Here is a 27,584-nt window from a genome sequence, read left to right as displayed (position 1 = left end):
TGAAATTTTGTAGGTTGCAATTTTGTTTTTGCAATATTTTCTTGAATTTATTTGTATTATCTTTTAATTTTTAAATGTGTTTGGTGACTAATATATATATATATATATATATATATATATATATATATATATATATATATATATATATATATATATATATATATATATATTAAATCTATACGTTTAATAAATCTGTTTTGTTTAAATGCACCAAAATACATTTCCTATATTCACTGAGAAATGGATAAAAATATTTATTTTCAAAATGGGGTGTACTTCAGCATGCTGAGCACTATATATGTTGCGATGTCTGTGTGGTTGTGTTAAGTTGACAAGACGAGGAGGCCTTTAAAAACTGTATTTCTGAACATTCATACACTATTTGACACCATGACCCCAGAAGTCAGGCTGCGCAGTTTTTTTCTTTAATTAGACACTCTGTCTCCACTCTACAATACATAGCGATTGAAGTTAAGTGTCCACGTTGGTGGGGGAGATCTTAATAAATTGCTGTTACAATGTGAAGCCTTTTGAATTTCACTCTAGATACGTGGTCTCCAAGAGGTTTAAATGAGGAGTTTGATATTCATCCTTTTCTTCAAAGGGCACCTATTTTACCCCTTTTACAAGATTTAAGATAAGTCTTTTGTGTCTCCAGAATGTGTCTGTAAAGTATCAGCTCAAAACACCCATCAGATTATTTATTATAGCTTTCAGAATTTTAGGATTTTCTGCTCTGAACACAATGTAGCTGTTTTTGTTGCCTGTGCCTTTAATGCGAGTTCTCTCCGCCCACCGTTCCCACTTGCCTATCAGAGTGTGCCTCAATCTCCGACTTGGCTGTGACAGAAACAGATATAAAGGAAGCAGATCTCACATAATGTACAAAATAAACCTGATTTAACGTCCACAAACCGGGATTGAAGCATCTTCTTTTAGAATTGTACTGACATGCAGCTGTGGCGATAAAACTAAAAACAATAAAAATCACTGTAATTGATAACAAACATTTTAAAAACATTTTAAAGTTGTACAACTCATTCTTGATCACATTTGATGATGATTGATGATCACAAAGAGCTGAACAGATCTTTAGATCCCAGTTGCTTTGTGCACATCCTGTCTTGTTGATATGATTATACGTGTTACTACGAAGACATGTTAATATGTGACTGTCAATTAAATCGGTGGTCGGGGAAACTGCACTACTATGTCACGCTGCAGTAGGCCTCAAAATGGGAGGGCCTGGATCCTATTTTAACGTTGGGAAAAAAAAAAAAAAAAAAGAGACTTATTGTTTTTAAATCACACTAATATGACTGTGGACACTATACTACATGCAGTTTTGTCCAAACAGCTTGCAAAAGATGATTTTCATCATAGGTTCCCTTTAATTTTTAATCAGTTGTTTGGGTAAAGGTTTTTTGGTTATAAGTTGTTGATTTTTTATGTTATATTCTCGTATCTTTTCTGTATTTGGGATTAATGTGTATTTTTCCTTTTTTTTTTTTTGTCATGAGATAATGCATGTGATCCGGAAGCATATAAAAAGAACAACATGCTGTGATAAACACTGCCGGTGTGCTCGAAACGTTACACGCTTTGGGATAGCCATTTGTATTTTCTGGAGCTTTGGTGATGCTGCCTTTTTGATTATATTGCTGGAATTTATTTATTTATTTATTTATTTTTGTGGTTGAGCACCCTTTTAGATTGCTGTGCATGCTTTTGTGCAGTTTTTTGGAAGGCAATTTTTACAATGACATAACAGTCAAATATCTACTTGGAATAGATTTTATTTAATATTGTTATATTAATTAAACTATACTAATTTATATATTGTCACCTTAGAATAATAAGGTTCTATCTGAGATTTTTGTCAAAATTGAGTTATTGACATATTCCTATTAAATGACAGCTTATTTACATTATGGGATGCTTTTTATAAGTGTTTTACATTTTAAGAATTTTTATTTAAAAAACAAATGTTACACACATACTGAATGTATAAACTTTGAAGCTCAATATCTCAAAATCATTCAGAACGCAGGCAGAACCTTATAATTCCAAGGTGATGATATCTAGATCATCTGGAATCGCACAGTAAGAGTCAACAAAAGGTTTTTTAGGCTTCTGTCATATTAAGGCCGAATGCACGGATCCAATACACTACTACTCATGCTTTTTCTTTTCCAGTTGTTTTCATTTACTAAAAACATTACTGTGTGTACGAGGGCAAAATTACTGTGCCATAAAAGTAATTACTGTGTTTCCCTGGGATTATACCTGCAAAAGACATGCATTGTAGCCTCATTTTGTGTGTATTTGTCCATACAAGCAAAAGAAGGCATAAAAGAGATCTTCATTCCAGAGTACTGAACTCTGAAGATTTCTGTTTTGCATCTACTTTCTACCTTTGCCTCCCTTTTTCACTGCATTTTTTAAGGAATGAAGGGAGAAAAATGTAGGAGAGGTGCTTTTACTCTCTACTGGCTGTGGGTTGTGTAGGCCTATGTCAAAAATCCAATAACTCCTCATTGCCTCAAAGAAAGAAAAAAAGAGGAGAGAAAAGATATAGAGAGAACTGAGGAAGATGCAAGAAAAGAGAATGACAGATTTATTGAAAAAAAAGGAGGGGGGAGAAAGAAAAAAAAAGAATGGTACTGAGAGTAAGGGAGTGGGTGAGAAGAAAGAAAAAAGGTTGATAAAGTGAAGTGGTGGGGAGAAATGAGTGACAGATTTTCAGTGGTGAAAACTTTAAGTCTTTCAATCTTCCTTTCGGCTGTGTGAGGGATTGTGTAGGCCTCTGTCAAAACCCTAGTAACTCCTTCTCAAAGAGTGGGAGAGTGGAAGAAAGAAGTGCCGGAGACGGCCATGAAAAGCTGAAGGGCAAAAAAAAGTATGTTTAATTGAAAGCAGCCTTATGAGCAATCTCTCAAAACCCCTGCTAAAATATAAGCGTGTATATGCTAGCGCTGCCAAAGTTAACATGTCCATTTAAGATGAAAGAAATAGTGTAAAATTTGGTTATCACCATTTATATAATGACATTAGAAGCGCTACTGTTTTGGCCTCGTTCAAAAGAATAGTTGAAACTTAAAGCTCAGCAGAAGTTTCAGTACAAATATAATCTCAGCCAAGCTAATTTATCTATAAAATATGCCAAATTTATGTAGAAATTAGATTTAGAGGGGCTGAATTTCATTATTAGAGAGGGTCAATGAGTATGAAATATCAGTTGTGAGTATAACACAATAAAATAAACTGCCACAGGAAGGGAAATAGTGACATATTTTTTTTATTTCTCTCTTTAAAGGGATTGCCGACCCAAATAGGAAAATTCAGTAATTGTTTATTTTCTTTTATGCTGTTTCATACATATATGACAAAATGTTTTCTACTGAATATATATATTTAAACACTCTAAATTAGCAGTTTTTCGTATTTTGTGATTCATGTTTTTATTTTTCCATCATTTATTTATGCAGTAACACTTTACAGTAACAGTACATGAATAATCATGTATTAATATGTAAACTAAACATAACTTTGATATGAATTAATGAGTTAATGCATACTTTAACTGCAACATGAGTCACAAGAGTTCATGTGTAAATAATGGCCACTTTAATAACTTGTTAGTACATGTTGTTAATTAATGTAGTAACTAGCATTTAATTTTAAGCTAAATGTAACCAACATGAACTCATGAGCTGTAAATGTATGTTGTACTGTGTCATGACTTTACTTAAAGGGGCATATCTTCATTAAGTCATCCTTAACTACTCATGGACTCCTTTAACTGTTGATGTTGACAGAATACTTTTCTATTATTGTTCAGTGTAAATGCACTAGTTCAGTAGTTCTCAAACTTTTTTCATCAAGTACCACCTCAGAAAAAAATAGTCTCTCCAAGTACCACCAAAATGAGCAGTATTGAAATACAGTAGCGTAGTAGGCAAAAGCGAAGCGGCTACAAAGCGGCTACAACTCTGCACAGTTAAAAAAAATGTGGCAGATTACCTCAGAAATATAGGCTATGTCATTTATGGCAGATTATATACATAATTTTTGCTAAATTTTGAAATGTTTGTAGCATGTACATGACATAATTTATTCCTCCTCGTACCATTAGAAGGAAGCCGGCGTACCACTAGTGGTACATGTACCACAGTTTGAGAACCACTGCACTAGTTGGATGTGCATAAGTAGTAAAGAATGGGTTAATGATGCCCCTCCAAGTAAAGTCATGACATAATTATATATTAACAGCTCATGAGATCACGATGGTTAAATTAAGCATAAACTAATGTGGTAATTAATACATTAATTAACAAACAATCATGTACCAACATGTAATTACTGTAGCCATTATGCACAGATAAATTCATGTGACTCATGAATTCATTAAAGTTAGCTCATGATTGGCACATGCATTAACTCATCATTAGTACATAATAAAGTAAAGTTTAGTTTACACATCATTATTTATGTACTGTTATTGTAAAGTTTTACCATATATGCTTTGGAATTGCATTACGGAACCTTGATCTTTCTCCCAGCAACTTTTAACTTTGAAAAAAAGTGTTGTATAAGTGTCATATAATTATATTATATAGTGTTTAGCATGATATATTGGGTCGTTGTTGTATATTACGATACAAAAACCTTGTAATAAACTGCCAGTAGAATCTTTGTTATTTTACAGACTTGCTTCTTTTTATATTATTTCTTAAACATTATATTATCTCAATCTACTAAAATGTCAATAAAAAAGTCACTTTGTTAAACGGTAGAGATGAATTTTTACCATCAAATTTGACAAAGCAGAGATAAAGGTCCTATAATGCAATTTATAACTTTAAATAATGAAAAGCACTTGATGAATCACAAAATACAGAAACTGTAAATTAACTGTCATTTTTTACAGTGCAAACACACGGTATTGGTCGTTTACAAGGACTCTCAATAAGCATAATCTATTTTATACAGAAAAAAAAAACTTTTACTGTATAGTTTTACCCCACCCCTACCGCTAAACCCAATCTTTAAATTTAAAATTGAAATGTGATAAGACACTGTAAGTATGATTTAAGTGTTGTGAATTACGAGGACAAAAGGCATGTCCTCATTAACCTCATTAATAGAGTACAACTGAGTCATACCCATGTCATTAGTCAAAATTCTGTCCTTGTAAACCATCAAAACCAGTATGCACAAACACACACAAAGATTTTTTGTTGTTTTCCATTTAAAGCCATTTGCAACAAACAATGACAGAATTTTCATTTTTGGCTGAACCGTCTCTATAAATGAGGCCTATAATTCTTCATAGACAAACACTAGTGTCTTTTTAAATGCATTCTTGGTCTCTATCCTTTTCTTCTGCTCTCTTTGTGTGGCTGATTGCCTGTGAAAGGCTCGGGAATGGGACTTTTAATGCACCATAAATTTGATATCACTGAATAGATCAGGCCCATTTGGTGATAGTGTGATACTGGGAGTCACAGAGCTTCAAGGGCTATTGTTGTTCAGTTTATGCTCTGTATCCCAGAACAAAGGCAAGAATAAAGCAGACTCATCCTCGGGGACCGTATCTATGTAGGTTTTAAGGTTCTCTGTTTTCGGTTTTGAGTCTGCTTTCAGTAAAAGGACTAGAGAGAAATTCTTAAAATTAAACCTTCTTTATTGGCATCTTTGGTTTGAGTAAAATGCTTTCATATTTATGCAAGAATTTCATTACACAGAAGATTCTGGTAAATGATCTTTATTTACTTACTCCTAGGGCTGTTTATATTGAAGTTGACATTTAGCTGCACTATGTTGGTGTTTCGTAACATCTCATTTTTATGAGGTGGTTGTTAGCCCAACGATCAACCACCAACTTGGAGGACCAGGACGTAATCTACGGACAATTTAGCTTACCCAATTCACTTATAGCGCGTGTCTTTGAATTTGTGGGGGCTTCTTCTTGGGCGCGCTGACTTCGTGCGTCGTGGCCCTGCACACGGCTTAGCTGATCGCAGATCCAGTCATGCTGTACTGAGCCACTGTGATATAGTCCTTGATGGACTGTCCTGACATATTACGATTTTCAATAAAGTGTCTCTCAAAACAGGTCTATTCACTGCACGGTTGTGTGGGAGCCTGCTCCGTGGCTTGAGTCAGTCTTGCAGAGAGCGCTACCCTGATGCAAACAGGACACGAGCGAGGATGCTCTGACATTCAGATAACGGCAATCACTGCACACTAAAACGATGTTAATATAATAACAGATTGTTATTTAAATAGGCCTACTGTTCAGCGTGCGCAAAAGAAAAGGGACACCGTGTTACTTGCTAGCCTTCGGTGTTGCCGGTTAACCATGTAATTGCTGCTTAAAACGGATGAAAACGGAGTGAACCTGGTTCAATTAGAGCTTCATCGATAATTCTACCCGCAGAAAATCTCGCCTTGATTCATTGCACACGTGGAGTCGTAAAAAGTCCTAAAAATTATAATCAAAATCTTAAAATGATGGTTCACCTTATTGACCAACACCTTTATAAATAAAGGTCCTATAATGGCAGCGTTGGTTCCATCAAGAGATTTTAACATCCATGGAACCCTTTTTTTAAGGTTGTTTGTAAATTTATTGCAAACATTTAAAATATTATTCACACTAAGAAAAGAATTTTTCATCTAAGAATAGTAGTTTCTTAAAAGAAAAAGGTTTAATTTGTAAGAATGAAAAGATAATTTTCATGTAAATTGACCCTGAATCACAAAACCATCTTATGTTGCATCAGCATATTTTGGTAAGAGCTAAAAATAAAATCTACTACTTTACATTTTTTCTTCTATGACAAAAATCATTAGAATTCCAAAGATCATCCTCTATGAAGATATTTAGTAAATTTATGACTGCAAATATATCAAATCCCAATATTTGTTTTGCAATATGCATGAGTAAACACTTTCTACAACTTTAAAAATCTATTTTATTCACATTTAGATTTTTGTGAACCCTTAGATTTCAGATTTTCAAATAGTTGTCAAATATAACCCTACATATAATAACAAACCGTACAACAATATATAATAAATAATAAATACTGAGCTTTCAGGTGATCTCAATAATAATAATAAAAAAACATCTCAAAATGTTTTCAAGCACATCCAATAGCCTTGCTTCTTGATTACTAATAACCTCTATGCTACCTCTATGTTATATGCTAATGTGAAAGCAGTAATGCTGTCATAAATAATATTTCTAAAGCTGTGTGTGGAAGGCAGGACACACAGAGATGCTAAAGCTGGAAGGAGTTCAGTTTTTAAAATCATGCAGACATGTTTTCAAGGCTTTCCTCGAGCTACTAGTATTGCTTTCTCAAACCGGGAGGGTTTTCAGTAGTATAAATAGTAGACCAGGGGATTTAACATCTAAAATTTAAAAGCTTCAAATTGAATTTGTATACCAACAAGTGACTGGGAAATGATCAGCCTGAGAAATAGAAATGGATGTCTGTGTGGTCCCAGAGAGACTTTTATAAATTCCCAGCTGAAAAACCTTGCATTGTCTGCAGAACCATTGGTTGGCCTCGAGAAGTTGAAATCAAGCCCTTTTTTGTCTAGTTTGACCCAAGCAAATGGCAGAAAATGAGAGCAAATGAATTCAGTCAAAAGGTGAGTGACATATTCTGATCTCCACGCGGAGCTGCAAAATCCACAGGAAAATGAGACACGGGGGAGTATTGCCTCACCCCAGTTGGGGATATAATTGACAATATGTGCAGGTACACACAGAGCAGCAAACAAAAGTAAATAATTTAGCGCATCTGAGTCTGTGAACGCAGGAAATGAGCAAATGGAGAAAATATTCTGCCTAAATGGATTTGCATTTTCAGCTCAGCGCTCTTGTCCCCTAAATGCAGAATTTGATAGAGTCTGCAAAAGCTTTTATGAAGGCATTCTTCTGGCAAGGAGATGAATTGACAGGAATTGACTGGAAATAGAATTTTTAACATATTAACGCATTAGTATCCTACACTACCAGGCAAAAAAAGACATCTCTTTTCACAAAGGCTACATTTATTTGATTAAAATACAGCAATATTGTGAAATATAGAAAATATTCTCTATGGTAATATATTAATATATATATTAACTTATTAAATATATAATAAATATATAACTTATTCCAGTAATGCCAAAGCTTAATATTCTGTATCACTACTCCAGTACTTCAGAAATCCTTCGAGTCTGCTGATTGCTGTCCTATTATGATCTATATTTTTGTAAAAACTCGGAAACATTTACATTTCAACATGAATAGAAAGTTAAAAACAGCAGACTTTATACAAAAAACATAATGAAATTTTCATTATGAATGCCATTACAGTCACTTTTGACAGTCACATTAAATGTATCCTTAATCAATAGTATAATTGTAGCCCTCTTCAATGAGTTTAAACATATTTTTTAAAAGACAAAAAGCTTTCTTTATGAGCCGCACTTTCAATGCTACACAAACATGTTAAGCAGTACAACTGTTTTGAACATCGATAATAAACAAAAATGTAATTTGAAAACCAAATCCAAGAATTAGAATCAAAGTGATTTCTAAAAGAAAGGGCTAATGATACTGAAGCATTAAATCACAGGGAATATGACATTTTGAGACATATTCACATAGAAAACATTTATTGTAACTGTAAATAATATTTTGCAATATTATTGATAGTATTGATTTTTGTAACCATAGAGACTATTACAAATAATAGAATACAGCGGGGAAAATAAGTATTGAAGTAGTTATATATAAGTAGTTATTCCTGGGAATAATATTTCTAAAGGAGCTGTTGACATGGAATTAAAACAGGTTTTGGTAAAAACCCAAACAATACAAACATAAAAATAAAACAAAACAAAAAATCAGAAAATTTTGTTATGTATAATAACAATAAAATGACACAAGGACAAAGTACTAAACTACTGAAATGTATTTAATACTTTATATAAAAGGCTTTTTGATGATGGCCGCTTAAAGATGCCTCTCATGTAGAGAATGAAGTCACATGAATTGCACAGGTAATAATTTTTCCACAGACTTCAACAGAGTGTAAAAATCTTGATAGTTCTGTAATGTCTGTAATGATGGTCTCGTCTGTCAAATCTGATCTTTATTTTGTATTTTACTTTGGATTTATGTCAGGTGAATAGCTGGGCCATTCAACAGTTTGTTTTTCTATCTCTGAAAGCATTTGATGGTTTCCTTGGCTGTGTTTTGGATCATTGTCTTGCTATAATGTCCACCCTGGTTTCATCTTCATCATTCTGATAATGTAGATGTTGAACTAAAGCAGCTAATATTCATTTACAAAGACGAAAGGCGAGAGATTTCAGCTACTGTCTACACCTCTCACTGCCTTTCTACACCTCCCTTTCTTCATGTGTTCATTACTTTTTCCGTGTCATTTCATTTTATTACGCATAACTTAATTTGTAAACTAATTAGATTTGTTTTCTTTTCTTATCTAGATTTTTTGGTTGTTACCAACATCTGGTGAACATTTCAAGTCATTTAAAGGCACGTTTAGAAATAGGTTTCTGAAAAATGAAAAATGGTTACTTGTTCAATACTTATTTTTCCCGCTGTACATAATTAACAGAAAATATAAAAATGTGGAATTTTCTGTCTCTAAAATCCACATCCCTTAGCTTGCTGTATAAATTATAAACTCTGAGACAACAGCATCTACATAATGATACCCAATACCAATAGTCCAGTAGTGATTGGCTGTGCTTTGAATGGTCAGCAGTGAACACGTTTAAGCATTGTACACAATGTGTAGTTTTCAACGCACTGGATAGCGTTGATGCAATTCATGTGAAAAGACCTTTAGAATCCACAGAAGTCAAAATTTTTGACAGAATATCGCATGCATAATATGATGCACCATGCATTCAATGCTGAATAAAGCAGGTATCTGATAAGAGAGCGACTCTGAAGACACGCTTTCAATCGAGAGATGGCGTTAGATTCATGCAGCAGGTTCACATACTTGTTGACACAACCACACAAGCACAATGCGAAAACTCAAGGGAAGCCAGCGGCCGGTCCAGCTCAAGATCTTTCGACCTTATAGAGAAGCCAACAACAAGCATGCGGGAAACAATCAAACTCGCTACAGCCTCACTCTGAAGCCTGAGTTGCATGTCAAGTTAGAGTATCTCTAATGAACTACATGACACAAAAAGAGGTGGGGAAAAGCTACAAAAGCTGAAGGCAATAATCCTAAAGTCGGACTACAGAGCTCAGGCTTTACGAGACTCTAAACTAAACCCAGAGGGGGAAAATAAGAGAGGCTTTGGAACATAAGAAGGTGAAGCATTAGTCTGAAAAAACAGGCAGGTTAACAGAACACTGCATCCCTCCAGTCAGAGAGAGGGAAGGGGGAGGAAAAGGAGAGGGGCAGAGGGTTTTAGGAAGCGCATTATTTGGATCCCAATGCTGCATGAGCCCACAGTTCATTTGGAATAACAGTGTGTGTGTGTGTGTGTGTGTGTGTGTATTGCAGCACATTTATATTTTTTCCTTTAGCTGATATTTTTATCTTAAGAAAGTTACAAGCAGGTGCCATTTACACTAATGTGTTTTCATTTTAAAATGCATTCATTTTGTTGTGGTTTCGCCTGGAGTCAATATTATTTCAGTGTCTTTGACCCATGAAAATGGAAAGTTTTCTTTTTTGTTTATAGTATAGACTGGGGTGCCCAAACTCGATTCTGGAGGGCTGGTGTCCTGCAAAGTTTAGCTCCAAACCCAACTAGACACATCTAAACTAATCAAGCTCTTACTTAGAAACTTCTAGACAGGAGTGTTTAAGCAAGTTGAACTAAAACTATGCAGGACACTGGCCATCCAGGACCAAGTGTGCAAACTTCTGAAAATGCTCTCACAATCGCTCTCTGACCCAACATGAAAAAAATATTATAGTACTAATAGTATTATAGTGTTTTCAAACCATGCTATAGTAAAATGTATTACATTGTACATAATATAATGTTCAATATTTACAAAAATTTGTTAATAAATGTCAGCGCGTACTGTGTATAACTGATCAACTGTAATACATACTGTAGCAATATATAGTTTTTACTGCAGTAAATAGGTGTATTGTTTTATCGTAGTCTACAACAGTTACACTGAAAAAAATTATTCAGAAATGATTCCTTAGATTTACTAAATTTTTTATGTTAAGTGGCTGTAAACTATTTATTTGGGCTGAATTTTAACAAACAAATAAGCAAAATTTATTCAATTTAATTTGTTTAAATTCAACACAAATAAATAGTTTGCAACAGTTTTGCAGACATCAATTTTTTTCAGTAGTATTTGTTTAAATGACTATAGTTGTATACTATAATTTATATTATTATAGTTGGTAATATGCTTGTATTACCACAATTACCACAACAAATTAGTTCAAGTTTGGTTCAAAATACTATAGTATTTATTGTAAATCTCTAAGCAGTTTTTTCATGTGGAACTTGTCTTCTATATTACTGCGTATCATTCTCTGATTCATCAAGCCCTTTTCATTTGACCATTACACGACTGGTAGACTCTAAAGCTTCATCCACACTATGGGAGACTCATAGCGGCAAAGCGACCATTCATTTCAACGGAGAGTGACTTCCAGAGATCTTCGTCTACGTGATCAACAGCAACCAGGAGGGCGTGTCGAGCAATGCAACAAAGTTGAGAGTCCTTCAACTTTATGCAAATGAACAGCGACCTTCTTGAGCAAAGGCCAATAGGAGCACAAGTAGAGCTCACGTGATCCTTTCTCAGTTCGCTCAGAGGCCTGTTGTATTCTTCTTGCTGTATGTAGATCTACACAGATCTGCGTCTGCGGCAGGTCACCCAAAGTGACAGGCAGCTACAAAGTCACTGCTAGTGTGAATGAGGCATAGGTACAGAAGGTGGCGTAATACGTGCATGCTCAGTGAGTGTGAATAGTCACATATCATGCATTTTAGGCTGTAGAGTATATACTGAGACTGTTTTTCTAAATGCGATAAAGAACCACTCTGAACGAGGAGAGTTAACGATCAAAAAGGCCATTATAAAATGAAAATGCACTTGTGTAAATGGCACCTCATACATTAAATAATATTATGAATAATAATAGTACTAACAATACTACTACTAGTAATATTAAATAAACAGAACAACCAAAAAACAAACTACTTGATTTAGATTAAAATAGAACATGAAATTGAAATATTGAAGGATCAAGCGTTGATGTGTGTGTGCCTGCGTGTGTGCCGGCTTGATATAAAAAATGAATTTTTGGAGAAAAACGGGATCTATTTTTTGTGACCTTTGATGATGGACATTATTACCTGGCTCTGGATACATGGGCAGCAGGCCGACTGTGACATTTACAAGAAAAACGTTTTAATGAGAAGGACGTCACTTTGCTCTTTTCGCCAGCAGAGCTCCTATAAAGTCGATTAAAGCCATCACCACACCTTCTTTTGCGGAGTGGATTTCGTTTTTCTTGGAGTCTCGTTTGGGTGTGTGATTGGACTCAGAATCAGTGGATGTCTCACTCCGTCTTTTTTCATTATCTTTCCACTCCTTCGATGCAAACAGCTCAATGTCTTCCACCCAATTTCAACATGTTTCCGTCCCTCGCTGACTCCCTAAACCTCGGTGGCTCTCTGTTGGTCTTCCTGCCGCGATATTAATAGCCTCTCTGCAGGACCGAATGCGTCTTCAGCCCGGAGTTCAGCCGGGGTTCATTGTCAGTTCATCTTTGACTGTGTTTTAATGAGTTTCTGAATCCGCCCACCCCCTCATGGCAGTCCGTCCTCGAACACTCACGCAAATTATCCGGGGGCCAGAGTTCCTGCCATCATAGCACTTCTTCGAGTGTGTGAATGACCTGCGAGAAGGTGTGTTTAAAATAACATTAACGAGCGGCGCGGACTCGGCAGCCGCCATCTCTGAACAAATAGAGCTTTAGCTTCAGCAGACATCATTATCGCTTTCCTTTTATACATACAGAGGGAGAGGGAGATTCATCCACGCATGCCTAAGTCAACACTACCTAATTCCATAGAAATGGTCGGAAAGGATTGCTTGACTCTGACCTCGCTGGCTATAATAAACCGTAGGCCTACTGATGCAGGGTGTGATTAAAACTGAAGACGGAATCATTAGCAAATGGCATTTAAATTATATTAGAGCTCAAATAACAGAACTGGGAAGTAGTCTTGAGGTTTAATTTAGCCAACAAAAGTAATGACAAAGGTTTATATTCCATTGTTGATAACGAAAAATAGACCTCAATTATGCATTGTATTGATGACGAATATATTTTAAATAAAAATATGCTTTCCGCTTTATACAAATAAACATTATTTTGGCATTTATACTTGCCCAATCTTTAAAAACAAAGATTTTAAAACATTTAACATGAGTGTAATCATTTCAATCAGAGATGCTGCCCAAACTAGGGCCTGCAGGCCAAAGTTGGCCCATGTTAACTTTTCATTTGGCCCGCCATCCAATCTGAGAAGATATAGAAGCAGGGGGATGGGTTTGAGATTGTCAATTCAAATTTAATGTAACACTTTGTTGGTTTGTTTTACTGTTAAAAGCTAACTGAAATGAAATGCTTCAATTAAATGGTGTACATTAATCAGATTTTACCAAAATGTGCATAATGTCACCATAGAGGACAATGCAAAGATTTGGCGAGAAAATCAAAGCAAAGGCAGATTCTCCTTGACTAGTGGAATCAGCACTAAAACCTAATGTGTTATCAAAGTGATTGTTTATGGTTTTATTGCAATAAGTTATCATTTAAAAAGTTATTATGCATTACTAATGTGATTTAAAGTAATGCTTTCTATTTCTTTTAAAATATTAGGAAATAAAGCCTAAGGAAGTTACTCATGGCAACTTTAACGGAATATACACTTTAAAAAATTCAACTTACAAATTATTAACTTTTAAAATGTTTAAAATTGTAAATAAAGTGACCATATTTTTGAGCTCAGAGTTAAATTTACTTATGAAAAAGATTCAAATGCATGTTTGGAAGTGCTTGTTCAATTAAGGTAAAAAAAATCAAATAATGACTATAATCAGCAATTTATTCAGTTAGGTAACATGAGACATTAAAATACTCACTAAATTTAAAAGTATAAATCACTTAAAATAAATAAGATAATTCTCATCCTTGATGTTTTAGAAAACAATGGTTACTATTAAATTGAGAGAAAAAAAAAACATATACAGGCAAAACAAAAATAAATGAAAAAAAAATTATTTAACAGGAATCTTGATTTGCACAATGTTTTCACAGGAACAAGAAATGTTTTTAAGAAAGTGTCTGGTGCATATGGAGAGGAAATAGTGCATCTCCTTAAGCTCTTTGTTAGTTTTGTTTTGCCTGGATATATATATTTTTTTCTCCCGGTGACCATTGGCTTGCATTTTATGACTCACGATGGATAAACAAGAATAATAATCTGAAAAAAGCCACTTAGACTTTGGATGTCCTAAAGGTAAGTAAATTAGCAGCTAAATTTCATTAGCACTAACCCTCTAAAAGATCATTTTGAAAGACTAAACCATGACCTTTAATCACTCGGGTCTTCATTGATTTAAAAAAAAAAAAAAAAAAAAAAAAAAAGATGAGAAGCTATTATTGCCTAGACCAGAAAAAAACTAAATTATATAATTTTAATTTAATCCTCTTATATAAAACCCGCCATCAAATGTGAAAAACCGGTCCTCTCTGCATCATCGCATTACCTCTCAACAACAGGGATATTGAAATAGAGGGATGTGTTGAGGGTGTGGGGAGGGAGATATAAGGTACATAGTGACTAAAGCGCAGCACCTCTCCTGTCTGCGGGGTCGTTTGATTGCAAGAGTGTGCGACGGCTCTTGACCGAGTAGCTGAACAGATTGCATGCTGGAAATTTCTATCAGGCAGCGTCTGCCCGCGGGTCTGTAGTCACTGCTTATTTATCGACTGCTGGTGCTTCTCATTACAGGCTGAGTGGATGATCATAGCGGCAGGCGCAGGATTTATGATCATTTTGCCGGATTCTTGCAAAAACTTCAGCCGAGAGTGGATGAAAACCCCACAAAGTACCTTTAGACTTAAATGCATTAAAACAACAAAGACGACTGCAAACAATTGGGTCATTTTGTTTGTCTTGAAGAAACAACAGGGAAGGTCGAACGCGATGAAAAGCGACTAGCAGATTGCCAGACTCAAAGCATGTTTTTTTTTTATACCAAGAAAGAGAATTTGTTCGGATCTCCAAGTTGTTGTGGTTGAGTGTGCTCTTGACTTTGATTCTGTGAGACTGTGTTTGTTTTGTGTTTTGTGCAGCTGTGGGCTCATGCAGCAGAATCCAATAGAGCGCTAGAAAAAGTTTAAACTCGGGATAAAGGGAAGCTGGAAGACGGAAATCGGGCCCACGGGCCTCTCCCCACCCCCTTACCCTCCATCTCCACACTGCCGGGCTCCAAGTCAGGAGACCCCTGCCCTCCCCGCCTCCCCTCCTCGGGGTGGGTACCTGTCTCAGGGGCACCAGCTGGCCCCTGATTGGTTGTGCTGGCACTTGTGGGTGAGGTCTTTCCTGTGGTTGTATTGGAAGGGGGGTAACAAAGTTACTAAACAAAAGTATCCATAATATGCATTTGAAATCAGGAAAACATCCATTGAAAAGTGTTAGTTCACCATATTCCCATTTCTGTAGGATATCGTTAAGGGATAGTTCAGCCAAAAATTAACACTTTGTTATACTTAAGTATACTGAAGTATACTTCAGTCAACATCATTTCAAAGTTATAAGTCAAAGCTTATTTGGAATTACTTTTAATAGTTGAAATGTTTTGAAAAAATTGGCTTCGGCTTGTAAACACATTCAAGCTATCATTGATCAATGGTACAGGGAGTGTGACTGAAGTTCATCCTTAGAAATCTAATTTCTTGTTTTCAGTACTAGCTTAGACATTCATGAGCTTTTAAAACTGCCTGCTCTACCAAACGGTGGACCATATTTTGACTGTTTTAAATAATGAAAGAATGACTGTGTTAAATAATGGTTTGCACACACAACATTGTTGGTTTACAAAGAATCTGAAATATTAAATAGCATACTTAGAAAAAAAGATGATTTAGTAATAAAAAATGTTTTATTTTGATCATGTTTTAAATAAGTTGGTCTTACACTTCAGATTTTCAGATTTTTCCTAGTATATGTGTTCATTTCAGTACCTTTACTGTAAACCAACATATCAACTTCTACACTCTCAGAAATACACATATGGGAGCTGTCACCAGGTCAGTAGCCTTTTTATAGATACATATTTGTATCCAAAGAGTCCACAGTGGTACCTCAAAGGTGCATATTAGTGCCCAAATGTACCAAAAAAGTGCCTTAGAGGTACCATTATGGACCCTTCAGGTACAAATTTGAAGAGGTACTGCCCCAGTGACAGCTCCTGTACCTTTGTTTCTGAGAGTTTACCAAATAGTTGATAATCTAGAAATTATGAGATGGGGAATTTAAAAAAAAAATGCATCGAGTTTGTTAAATAGTGACATTAGGAGTTAAGAACTTCAATCCAATTTTTTGTTTGTTAGTGGGGCAGCTAAAGGATTAAGATAACGTAACTTAGTAAACTACAGATATAAGTATACTCCAAGCAAAGCGTTTAATAGCTACTGTATGTACTGGAGGAAAATGGAAAGGCCATCTATTGTAAAGTGGATCAATAATATGTCCTTTTGTTTAGCTATGGAAAAGATTTCATACACGTTAAAAGGCAAACTTTGAGAAAATGCGGACACCCTTTATATATCTTATTTCAAATTCAAATTTCAGCATTTACTAAATGAAACAGGAAAAGATTAAATAAACTGACATTGACTTAGCCTATTTACAAAGATTTGTTTAAACAAGTCATTGTCATATTGATGATTTAGTACATGCCTTCCATAGTTTTAAAAAATTTCTTTCTCATGTTTTCTCTAAAATAATCTGTTACTAATTTAAACAACCTGTGCCCCCCCTTTCCCCCTTTTTATTTCCCTTTGTAATTATTATTATTTTATTTATTTTTGCTTTTGTACTTAATTCCCGTTATTTTTGTCTTTTCCCCTAAATTAAAAACAAAGATGTAAATATGATTGTGATGTTATTTTTATTACATCTCAATAAAACGATTGTTAAAAAAACTTAATAAACTACAACGTACAACATTTCCACTTGGTGTTAAAGTCAGTTATAAAAGTTATAAAGTTTTAATAAAATAAAGATGAAAAAAACATATCTTTATGCAGTCATTTTAGCTGTGTGGCATGTAGTTGTACTTTAAACTTGTTATAACCTCTTTAACAATGAAGATAACTCAGCTTTTAGCATATTGGGGCTTTGAGGATTAGTAAACGATAAAAGAATAATCTTTTTCTGACTGAACTATCCCTTTAAAAAAGCTTAGTTAAAGATTTGAGAAGTTCTAAAGTTGATGTGAAGGGTTCTATAGGAATCACAGTACAAATCACGTAAAACTAGAAAAAACAAAACACCTTCTTGCAGCAAAATCAATAGTACATTTTCTTTGTTTTGTTGTGCCACCGCATGCATTTCGAGCCCCAGAGCATTGCAGAATCGAAACTTGGACTTGAAGACACTTGATCCGAACTGAGCTAATCTCACAGAAGCCTCTTTTTGAAAAGTTTCCCCTCCCTTTCTCCTTCGCCGTCCTTAAAACCCCTGATCCTAAGCACAACTTGCGGACCACATACTTTGAGGACATCCTCATAAGGCTGAATCAGAGATTTAGTGAATTTAAGTACAGATGACCTTGTGGAGTTGTCTCTGTGTCCTTGTGTGTTCGGGCTGCTGTGAAGAGCTCCATCACTGAACTAATGCTTAATGTAGCGGCACACAGTGCTCATCATCAGCCAGACCAGAGCCCATCCTCCGCCTGCCCATCTCTAAATAAAGCCTGTCATCTTGCCATCTGTGCCACACAGTGCCCGCTCAACAGGGGAGCTCAGGGCTGGCGCACGGGACGCTTTTATTATCTTTCCGTTTCCATTCTATTTAAAGGGTGCCGGAAGAAAGGAGCTGTCGGAAAACAGCAGTGCATTGTGAAGATTTTCCTCGGCCTCTCACAATGGGATGGCTTTATCACGCAGTGGGAAGACGCCGAGAGTTCTGAGGGTGTAATAACTCCTCTTGAATGCAGGTAGAGCTCTAATTACCTTGCCAAGGTGCCGTGGGAGGCTTTGTCTCAGCGTGAGGTGAGAAGCTGCTCTGCTGTGTCATTTGCAGTGGCTGGAAGAGGAGCTCTGCTGCTGAATGAAGCCGTGGGGAAGCTCATTGAATTAGCTGCATCACACAGAGGAGCTCAGAGACTCGTCCAGCAGCCCACACTGACCAGTGCTACCATCAACAACCTTCACCTTTCACACTCTTACAGCCTCTACCTCTATCTCTGCTCCTTTTTACTTCCTTGCACTGTGTCCTAACAACACATGACACAAGATTCCAATATGGATGTCTGCACCAAACTTGGCGTGACCCAAATGAAACCTCTTTAGCATTATTAATAGTCTACTTAGTGAATGATGTTGGTCGGACTGAGTGAAAGGTCTTGAGTCTTTCTTTCCTTTATCAATTTATTCTTACTTCATTCAAAAATTCATTCTCCCTCCCTTCCTTAGATCATCCATTTTCCTTCTTTCCTTTCTCTGTTCATTCTTCTTTTATTATATTTATACTCTTTCTTTTATTAATTTTTTTATCCCCCTATCCCCCTTCCCTGCCGTATTCATCAATTATTAATTCTTCCTGCTTTGAATCGTATATTCATTCTTCTACCTTTCCTTCCTTAATCTTTCTCCTTTCCATTCTTTTCAACCCGATTTCCATGCAGCATTCCACCAATTCCTCTTTCCTTCATCCATTCATTCTTTTTCACATCATATTATCATTCATTTCTTCCTTCCTTCATCCAGTTCCCTCATTTCCTTTCTGTTTAATCTTCTTTTCGTCTTTTATCATTCATCTATCCGTCCATCCCTTCCTTCCTTCCATCCTCCTTTGCATGCTGAATTCCATTCATTATTTTTCCCTTCATCGTTTATCCTTCCATCCTTCATCTATTTTCCCTTGTATCCTCTCTCGCTTTATTCTATTTTCTTCTTATATGTTGTTCCTTTTTCCATTCACTCATCCTTCCTTCCTTCCTTCTTTCCTTCCTTCCCTCTTCCATTAATTCATCCATTCATTATTCCTTTCTTCCTTTCTTCCTTCCTTAATTCATCCATTTATTATTCCTTCCTTCCATCCTTCCTACATTAATTCATCCATTTATTATTCCTTCCTTCCTTCTTCCATTAATTCATCCATTCATTATTCCTTCCTTCCTTCCTTCCTTCCTTCCTTCCCATCCTCTTTTCCATACCATATTTAATTCAAGCTTCTGTCCTTCATCCATTAATTATTCTTTTCTTCATCTATATATCCTTAATTCTATTTCCTTTATCCTTATATTTATCCTTCTCGTCTTTCCCTTCTTTCCTCTCTCACTTTATTATTTTTTCTTCTTATATGTTGTTTCTTATTCCATTCACTCATCCATTCTTTCCTTCCATCCTTCCTTCCTTCCTTCCTTCCTTCCTTCTTCCATAAATGCATCCATTCTTTATTCATCCATTCCTTCCTTCCTTCCTTCCTTCCTTCCTTCCTTCCTTCCTTCCTTCCTTCCTTTTTCTTTTCCATGCCATATTTCATTCAAGCTTCTTTTCTTCATCCATTCATTCTTTCTTTTTTCCTTTATCCTTATATTTATCCTTCCTGTCTTTTCTTTCTCAGTTTATTCTTTTTTTTCTTACATTGTTCCTTCCTTGCTTCCTTCCTTCCTTTCTATGCCATATTATACTCAAGCTCCGTTCCTTCATCTATTCATTCGTTTTTTCTTCATCTATGTATCCTTCATTCTTAATCCTTCTCCTTTATCCTTATCCTTCCCTTCTTTTCTTTCTCAGTTTAATTTTTTCCTTTCTTTCTTTCTTTCTTTCTTTCTTTCTTTCTTTCTTTCTTTCTTTCTTTCTTTCTTTCTTTCTTTCTTTCTTTCTTTCTTCCTAAGCTGTATTAAACTCAAGCTTCTTTCCTTCATCCATTATTTTTTCCCTTCATCTATTTATCCTTGTCCTTCATCTGTTTGCCCTTCTTTCCTTCATCTGTTCATTCTTCTTTTCTTCCTATATTTCCTTCTTTCCTTCCCTCCCTTATTCATCCTTCCATCCCTCCTTCCATTCCCACCATATTCTACTAACAGACAGAAACAGACTTCAGCCATGCAGTCCCCAGGGAGTGATTCACCTCTCTCTAATTGGCTGATGGACAGATTGGATGCTGTCTTAAGAAAAAAATATATATTGTAGAACAATAATCGGCTCAGAAAACAGTAGAACTGATTCATTAGCTGGAGATTAGAACAGAACAAAGCAGGTGACTCGCAAATGGTATTATTTACCAAAACTCATCTCTGCTAATAACCTCATGTGACTAATCCAGATGGTAATACAAAGTTTAATGGGAAAATATACTGGATATTTCTCCATGATCCACAGAGGATGGAGACTTTTGATATGTGTGTGTGAAAGAGAGAGAGGGAGTGTATTGTGTGTGCCACAATAGCTGTACGCTCTGACCCGGATCACACTGCATCCACTGGCACGCTTTAGAAGCCAAACTAGACAACACCACCCAGGGATGTTAACACACACTTTCACACACAGAGGCCAGCTGTCAGATAGTATTAGCTCATGACTGTCTGAAATATAATACAGTCGGCAAAAAAATAAATAAATAAAACCCAAAGCCCTGCACATTTCTATTTCTCTCTTCAACACACCCTCCCTTTTCACACACTCCCTCTTCTCCTTCCAAAACACACACACATATGCTCTCATACGCATGCACCGCCTATCACAACATGTTTCTCTCTCTCTCTTTCTCCGTCACGCATCCAATCAGCCCAAAAATTAATTTGTCAGATGGTGATTCTGCGTTGTTCCTCTTGCTCAGAGCTCTCTGAAACGGCTCTGCGGGACATTTCTGTCTGCCGTCCAGATCTGCAAACTCACTGCAGGTCATTTGTGTAACGGACTCTATTGATCTGCGAAACTAACGCCTCTTTGAGAGCTGTTGTAAGAGTCGTTCGGAGGTCAGAACAGGACAGATTGAAGATTTATGTATGCGTGTGTGTGAAAGGCAAACTGTTGGATACATATAAAAAATCCAGACATGATGCAATATTCACACCAAGACACCAGGGACACAATGCGAACAAAAACTAATAGCAATCTGTGCCTATTGTCGAATGCAAGACCCAATTTGATGAAATATAATGGCTGGCCATAAAGTTTCTGATTTAAAATGGTTAATGGGTATGAACATGGCTGTGAAAACGGCTGGACAAAGTATAATCATTTACTGAAGCAATTTGAGTGAGTGAATATAAAGCTTATAAGACTGAATTAGTGCACTGACCGTATGCAGAGTCCACTGCAGGGTTCTGCTTTCGAGTCGTTGCCAAGACATCTATGGAAAGAATAAAGCGGAATGGGAGAGTACAATCAGGTTCATGAACTGTTTGTGCCAGGAGACCTGTTGATTTAAAGTTTTACTATATAATTGCCATAAATACCATAGTAATATGCATCTGCTTCAATTTTGATGCAAGTACTTAAGTTTTGCAATAGGACAGTTAATTTAACTTGTTACATTTTTTTTAATTACAGCACAAAATATACAAAACATAAGAATGTGACATATAATAGACAAGACGGCAGTTATTAGCATGGAAGCTCTGGTACAAATGCATTATTATTTAAATTGCACATGGACCATTATAAATAAAAATATAATTCCCACAAATAAATGTTCATCTCAAAGCGAAAAGAGAACAAAATATATACTATTTTTTAGAATAATTAAAAATAGGTCATTTTAAGACTATTGTTAGTGTCTTTCTGATATTTTATATTTAGCATTACAGAAATCTTACTATAAATAAGCTGTATTGCATTAATATGTAATAGATAATTAAAAATAGACAGGATGACAGATGGAATTTATTAATATGGTAGCTCAAGTACAAATGCATTAATATTTATATTGCACATTACTAATAAAAAATAATAATAAATGAATAAAAATGCAACACATAAATGTCCACCTCAGAGCACAAAAAAAAGATTTTATTTTCTATTATTATAGGGTATTACACAAAAATATTTTTGAATTATTAATTTATATTTTGTTCAAAAGTTTGTAAAATTTTTAAAATAAGGTTTCAGTGCAATATCTTTAATCCAAGACATAAACAATATTATTGTGAAATTACGGCTTTGATACGGCTTTCTATTTTATTTTAAGGTAAAGTTCTCTTTCTTTTTTTTTTTTGCGATGGCAAAGATGATTTTTTCAGTAGTAAACTGTTCAACAACAAATTCCCTAAAAACATTTAATCTAGCTTTCTTCATTTGAATAAAAAAATTAATTGAACTTATATTTTAATCAAATAAAAAATATCGGGTAACGTTACAAATGTCTACATCTCTTTTGATAAACTCATTATGAATATAGTATAATATAGTATAATATAATATAATATAATATAATATAATATAATATAATATAATATAATATAATTTCGTTAGTATGAATTAAAGTCTGATTTAGCATTTCTGTCAAACTTAGCATCTTTTGTTTAGCATTAGTGAGAAAGACAAGAGCTGCCAAATCTGTCACAAAAATAATGTCACAATGCCACTAAAAGATGTGATTTCGCATAGTCTCTCTCCTCGTCGAAGTGACTCGGACATGTTCTCGACATGTTCCACAAGATCTCCTCAGAAAGCTTGTGGAGTCTGAAAGTCTTGAGCGCTGAAGTGCAGTAGCAGCAGGAATGTGTAGAAACGTAATGATGGTGTGAAGGAGTTATGATCTCAGGCAGCAAGTCAGCTCGGCCCGTCTGAAACTCACCGTGACAGCTGTCTGGATACTGAGGATATCCACTCTCTACATACTGCTCGAATCCAGACCTGCGACAGAGACGGAGAGAGGAGAAGAGAAAGAGGACAAGAGAGTGACAATCATTCTTTTGTGAGCGTCTCCCTGAATGATCCCTCTAATTAGTTGTGCTGTCAGCAGTCTGTTGTTGCCTCTGCGAGCAACTGTAAAGGGAAATAACATGGTACAGTTTGATTGAAGCTCCAGTGTCTGACATGCAAGGACACTTCCTCTATTACATGACTGACAGACATGTTTTAATGGTAATAAGGTGAGAGATGATGTTTTTTGTTGGTACACACTTATAGGTAGTAAATACAAAATGAGCAGTCCAGTTATTTGAAAACAGGGGCATTTTACATACCCCTAAAGTTTTACTACTTTAAATTTCATTTAGCTGACCTCTGGTGGAAGAACTTTTAGCTTAGCTAAGCATAGATCATTGAAATGGATTAGACCATTACCATCTCGTTCAAAAATGACTAAAGTGTTTTTGATAATTTTCCTATTTAAAGCTTAACTAGAAACCCATTTAGCTGATCTCCTTGTCTGGCAGGAACGCTTTTAGCTTAGCTTAGCATAGGTCATTGAATTAGATTAGACCATTAGCATCTCGTTCAAAAATGACTGAAGTGTTTTTGATAATTTTCCTATTTAAAGCTTAACTAGAAACCCATTTAGCTGATCTCCTTGTCTGGCAGGAACGCTTTTAACTTAGCTTAGCATAGATCATTGAATTAGATTAGACCATTAGCATTTCGTTCAAAAATGACTAAAGTGTTTTTGATAATTTTCTTATTTAAAGCTTAACTAGAAACCCATTTAGCTGATCTCATTGTCTGGCAGGAACACTTTTAGCTTAGCTTAGCATAGATCATTGAATTAGATTAGACCATTAGCATCTTGTTCGAAAATGACTGAAGTGTTTTTGATCATTTTCCTTTTTTATGCTCGACTAGTAACCCATTTATCCAATCTCTGTGTCTGGCACACTGTCGGAAATAAAGGTACACGAGCTGTCACTGGGGTGGTACCATTTCAAAAGGTACACATTTGTAATTTTAGGGTCCATATTGGTACCTTAAAAGAATATATTAGTACCTAAAATTTTTGGAGGAACAGTTTTGTATTTTTGGGGTATTAATATATGTACCCTTGAGGTATTAATATGAACCATTTAGGTACAAATTGATACCTTTCGAAAAGATACCACTTCAGTGACAGCTCGCATTGCAGTACTGAATATTACCACCAAATAATATACTGTTTCCATTGGTGACCATGAAAGGCCCTCCTAAGTCTGTGTATGACTTGAATAATAAGAACCATTTTTTTTTATTGTGATTTATTTTTTATAATTGTGGCAATATTTGAATAGTATATCACATTCTCATGCATGCTTTGAGCAGTTTAGTGGTATTTAATTTATCTTTAATTTATTTAATCTTTAGTTTGTTTTCTTTACATTCAAATTTAAAACATGTTCAGATCATTGTCCTCTGCAATGGGAAATTGATGGCGGAAATACAACGACGATGCATGTCGGCGTACTTATTGGTGATGGCATGCTACTACACTATTTAATTTGATAACAAAATACTACAATTGCATTTGCAGAGAGAAGAATTGTGTACAATGGTTCCTTTTTTAACATTCTTGTCACTGTGTGTCTATTCTTACTCTTCTTTGGGATTCGTTTTCATCAGTTATTTTCCCTGCCAATCATCATTAAATTAGTTATGAAAATTACTTGTGAAATAACAAAAGGGATTGAAGTCATTATATTTTGAGCATTTCGATGATATCAAATATACTTTTTTGTTTGCATGTTTTTGGTGTACACAACTGTCTCCTGCCATTTGCTATTCTAAATGATGCTATTCTGACAGTATTTTTTTCAAGGCGTTGTTAGATGTCAGTGTTTCCTGTCACAGCTTTGAAAACAGTTGATTTCAAAAACAGCATCACATCTATTGAACTATTTCTTTCTACGATATTAAATCAGTATTTAACCTTAGATCAATCTCAAAGCAAAAAGAAGTCCTAGCGTATGCATTAGTGGTGGCTGTGCTTTAAAAATCAAATCATTATAATCAAGTGATGAAGGATTTTCAAAATCAGTGTTGATTACTACTGTAAGGCTGAGCTTGTCTGATTGAAATGTTTAAAATCAACAGTTAAAAAGCATTTGTTAAAAAATTAGGATGTTAATCAAAACGTAATCAATTGCATTATCATAATAAAGTGACTGACTTACTGACTTTTAAATAGGGCAACTTGTAATCTGCAGTAACCTTCCTAATATCGTAGTATAACACTTGTTACATTTTTAATAACTGTAAGGCATATTTTGAGCAGTTTGGCTGGTTATTTCAAAGAGCAGTAAAAATGTAAACGAATCACACTTGTTTTGAAGACTCACATTAGTAAATGAAGCTTTCCTGAAATCTTCCCTTTCCATCTATTAACACATCTCTTGCTTAAAAATGCTTACAGTCAGGGCTTGACATTAACTTTTTTGATCATCAGCCACAGTGGCTAGTAGTTTTCCAACGTTACTTGCCACAATTTTGTTGTTGGAAAAATATTTTTTATGTGCGTATATATGACTTTGACATGCAAACATTACTTGATTTAAATGTTGTGTTTTGTCCACATGCCCCCTCATACATTTCACATTTTGTGCGTCGTGTATGAGCAGATGGGTCATGGTTTCATAGCATTGTATTACAATTAGTTTTTATTTCACATGACTTTTCAGAGCTTAACAATTAGGGATTTACCAAATTTATCTCTGACCACACCAAACAATAATTATTTCTTAGCCACAAATTTTAAATGTGTCAAAACAAGCTAAATATACCTGTATAATAATTTTTATTTAACAAAACATTTCTTTAAAAAAAAACAACAAAAAAAAAAACTAAGAAAAACAATTGACTTTTAAAAATAATTATTGTCTTGCATCAAAAATATGCACAGTAATCTGTCCTTGCTAAAGGTCTCTCAGATCACCAGTTAACTACACATAAATGAGAGTTAATCTCATATTAAAGCAATGTTGTTGTAAAAAAGATTTATAATATTTAATTTATATGATTTATATTATATAAAAAAAATGACCACATAAACAAAAATAACCGTAAGCAAAAGAAAGCAGGTGAAAAACATACTGTGTGATAATGGAAGGATGATCACACGGTTAAGGCCAACTAATAATCTGTTCAAAGCGAAAGCAACCGGTGCTGCTTACAAAAAGACAGATTTGGAGCTCTTGAAAGCAGCAAGACTGTGGGTGCATTAGCATAACTTTTTGTCAAGTCTGTTTAAGAGAACCAATCACAGTTGTGTTCCAGACACGGTTGCTGCAAGCAAGGAAACAGGAGCGTGCACACGCTTTAAACAGTCGAGCCCATCACATCAGCTGTTTGCGCGACTGATCATCCTCTCATTTGGTATTCACCTGCTTTCTATTGCTCACGCAAACGCAATTATTTTTTATCGGTTGTGCTGTTTCTCGGTTTTAAGATCACATTTGCATATTGGGTGCATCCCTGCACTCGAACCCTGCTTTTAAGAAAACTACAATTTAAGAATATTTTTTGACTAGCCAAAGTGGCTAGTGGGATTGACTGTCTAACCCGCCAAAGCTGAAATCTACCCGCATTTGGCGGGTGTAATATTAAGCCCTGCTTACAGAACACAATCCAACAGATTGTTGTGTCTGTCATAGAAAATCAATATGAGCTGTCATGAATAATTAACTTAAGTGTCTTCTCAATAATAGTGTCATGCAGCATTATATAAATACTTATAAGATATTGACATGTGATTGATTACTTTGGTCATTTGCCAGGTCAAAATTTGTGATGTTGACTCCGTAGTTTTTTTTTAATACTGAAAAGCAAATACATTGCAAGAAAACTCCCTTACAATTAAAATTCATGGATGCTTGCTCCAGCAACATAAACACCTCTGATGAAATATCTGAAAAAAGTCATTTAGAGTTTCCTTTAAAAACCAAAACTTGCAGAAGCTGACATGCATAATTCAAATCAAAGCATCTTCTTAGAATATACGTTGTGATGACTTCAAACTGTTTTTCCTGCAATGGAAGATTAATCATCGCATGTTTATCTAAGTACTTTTTTATGGCTCCAGAACTGCATTTGGTGACTCATAGATGGAATATTCCTAACATTAAGCCATCAAAAATGAAGATGCAATCACAACCTGTCTTTGTTTCCAAGAGAAATGGAGACTGACTCATTCTCAATTAGATGCTGTAGTTGTCTTCCCACAAATATACACTCTAAAAAATGTCAGGTTATTTCAACACAATTTTGGGTGTAATAGCCACTAACCCAACGGCTGGGATAATTGGTTTAATTAATAGCACTAAATCTAACCCAATGTTTGGGTTAGTCTATATTTTACCCAATTTGGTTTTAAATAACCCAGCATTAGAGTGT

At 35.1% G+C, this 27,584-nt stretch overlaps 1 protein-coding gene across 10 annotated transcripts in view; it reads right to left on the bottom strand.

Moving 5' to 3' along the window:
• sema6cb (semaphorin 6Cb) overlaps nt 1–27,584 on the bottom strand; it is a 274,253-nt gene that overhangs the window by 8,165 nt on the left and 238,504 nt on the right. For 5 of the 10 annotated variants that reach the window (XM_009292336.5, XM_068213963.2, NM_001199365.1 and 2 more), the window contains 3 exon segments: nt 23,086–23,144; nt 21,589–21,639; nt 15,517–15,654 (listed from right to left, as the gene is read on the bottom strand). In XM_009292336.5, the coding sequence (XP_009290611.1) occupies nt 15,517–15,654; nt 21,589–21,639; nt 23,086–23,144 (248 nt within the window). 10 annotated transcript variants of the gene reach the window in all.

This window comes from Danio rerio, chromosome 16 (assembly GCF_049306965.1).
Source record: "Danio rerio strain Tuebingen ecotype United States chromosome 16, GRCz12tu, whole genome shotgun sequence".
Taxonomy (NCBI): domain Eukaryota; kingdom Metazoa; phylum Chordata; class Actinopteri; order Cypriniformes; family Danionidae; genus Danio; species Danio rerio.
The sequence above is the reverse complement of the archived record's forward strand: the minus strand, read 5'-3'. Positions and strand labels throughout refer to the sequence as shown.